Below are 2,316 nucleotides of genomic sequence, written 5' to 3'. Positions count from 1 at the left end.
CTCTCTCTCTCTCTCTCTCTCTCTCTCTCTCTCTCTCTCTCGCTCTCGCTCTCTCTCTCTCTCTCTCTCAACAATTGGCAAGAAGAAACAGACGGTGTTACGTTAGAGACAGAGAGATGGACAAATGGATGGACACAGGGAGGAAGATGAAAACTGGGAGCAGATAGGAGAGAGAAGCTAGGACACATGGACAGACGGAGGGGGGTGGACACAAGATATGGGACAGAGGATAGAGACAGGGTAGGGTGGTGGACACTAACTAAAAGAAACAGACAGTGAGACAAGGAGGTTTATACATGTGTGTGTATATATATATATATATGCATGCATGTGTGTGTGTATACATGTATTTGTGTATCTGTTTTTATATATAACTAACAAAGTGTCTATTTGTGTCTTTTGAATAGAGGAATGGACAGCCGAAGAATGGGAGAAACTTCAGAAAGACTGTGCCACGTACGGCTTTTGGTTTGCCATCACCGACTACATCTACTCGTGTGAGGACTACACTTTTGTTAAGATCTTGCCAAGAATATTTGAGAATCTCTTCTTAGATCCTCCCGAAAACATCTCTAACTTCTTGTCTCGAATACGGCGCAGGTTGAAACGAGGTGGTGTCGATTGGATAAAGGAGACATTCTTGGAGCCGCAGAAAAATCTCGGCCCCCTCTGCGACAAGCTGGGCATCACCGTTGAACTGTTACAGAAGGGCGAGAGCCCAAATGTGCCAGCGTCGCAGCTGTCGAAGGCTCTGGCCCTTGAATTGCTCTATTATAAGAAAAGGCATCCGACCATGAGCTATGCCGACCTCGCCGGTTGGATTAAGTTGATTTTCAATTTCCCAACACTGCCCGATCAGCGTGACCTCCACTTCCAACTGGAGGGCATCCATCGACTGAAGAACAAGCTGCGTGGCCACAAGACCGAAGTTGTTAAAATGCTGAAGGAGCCATTTGAACCGGTGTTCACCTCGTCCGACATCGATGTGGAGATCGACGGGGCGGCCACCACTGGCAGCTCCGATGACGCCACCGGCGGTGCGGCCAGCTGCAGCATTGGCAGCACCGCAGGGACTGGGTCTGACAGCAACCTCACCGTGCCAGCTACGACCAGGGAGGAGGAGGAGGAGGAAGAGGAAGAGGAGGATTTAGAAGAGGAAGACGAGGAGGAGGAGGAGGAGGAGGAGTTGGAAGAAGAAGAAGAGGAGGAGGAAGAGGAGGATTTCTTTGTCGAGGACAACCAGGATGGCAAGTCTCGGGTGTCATCCTCTGACAACCCTCCTGAAGGGTTTTCGGACGACAGCTGCAGTGTCTCGGCTTTGGAGAAGAAGAGACCTGAGGTAAGTTCTGCATTCCTCGCTTTTGTTATATGTTGCACATTGAGAAGGTTCCTGGCTTAGTGGTTACGGGCGTTTAGTTCACGATCACAAGGTCATGAGTTCGATTCCTGGAAAAGTCATTGTGTCCTTGAGCAAGACACTTTATTTCACGTTGCCCCAGTCCACTCAGCTGTCAAAAATGAGTTGTATCTGTAATTCAAAACGGGCCAGCTTTGTCAACTTCTGTGTCACACTGAATCTCCCTCAGAACCATGTTAAGGGTACATGTGTCTGTGGAGTACTCGACCACTTGCAAGTTAATTTCATGAGCAGGCTGTTTGGTTGATCCAGTCAACTGGAAGGACCTTAGAGAATCTTACTTGAAAATCAAGGAAGGGTTAGCAGGATGAAGGGCATCGAACTGTAAAAAGGGGCCTCAATAATGTTCTTCTAACCCAATGGTTCTTGTCTAGGGTCCATTTAAAATTTTCTTGTTAAAATTTATCTGCAATAAATTGGTTGAGCACAGGAGTGGCTGTGTGGTAAGTAGCTTGCTTACCAACCACATGGTTCCGGGTTCAGTCCCACTGCATGGCACCTTGGGCAAGTGTCTTCTACAATAGCCTCAGGCCGACCAAAGCCTTGTGAGTGGATTTGGCAGATGGAAACTGAAAGAAGCCCTTCATATATGTGTGTGCGCGTATGTTTGTGTGTCTGTGTTTGTCCCTCCAACATCGCTTGACAACCGATGCTGGTGTGTTTACATCCCCGTAACTTAGCGGTTCGGCAAAAGAGACTGATAGAATGAGTACTAGGCTTACAAAGAATAAGTCCTGGGGTCGATTTGCTCGACTAAAGGCGGTGCTCCAGCATGGCCGCTGTCAAGTGACTGAAACAAACAAATAAAAGACTACACACACAATACAGAATTTTTTAACAATTGTCTTTTTATACAATTCCTAATAATATTTGATTGTAAAAATAAAATAGGGTTTTTT

At 46.9% G+C, this 2,316-nt stretch overlaps 1 protein-coding gene across 1 annotated transcript in view; it reads left to right on the top strand.

Moving 5' to 3' along the window:
* Positions 1-2,316, top strand: part of LOC106881810 (dentin sialophosphoprotein) — a gene marked incomplete at its 3' end in the record, with an annotated part of 32,989 nt that overhangs the window by 27,634 nt on the left and 3,039 nt on the right. The window contains exon 4 of the mRNA XM_014932326.2: positions 408-1,339. Coding sequence (XP_014787812.1) covers positions 408-1,339 — 932 coding nt within the window. The remainder of the gene's footprint in view (positions 1-407; positions 1,340-2,316) is intronic.

Source organism: Octopus bimaculoides, chromosome 28 (genome assembly GCF_001194135.2).
Source record: "Octopus bimaculoides isolate UCB-OBI-ISO-001 chromosome 28, ASM119413v2, whole genome shotgun sequence".
Taxonomy (NCBI): domain Eukaryota; kingdom Metazoa; phylum Mollusca; class Cephalopoda; order Octopoda; family Octopodidae; genus Octopus; species Octopus bimaculoides.
Note: the sequence above shows the minus strand (reverse complement) of the source record. Positions and strands in the feature narration are given on the sequence as shown.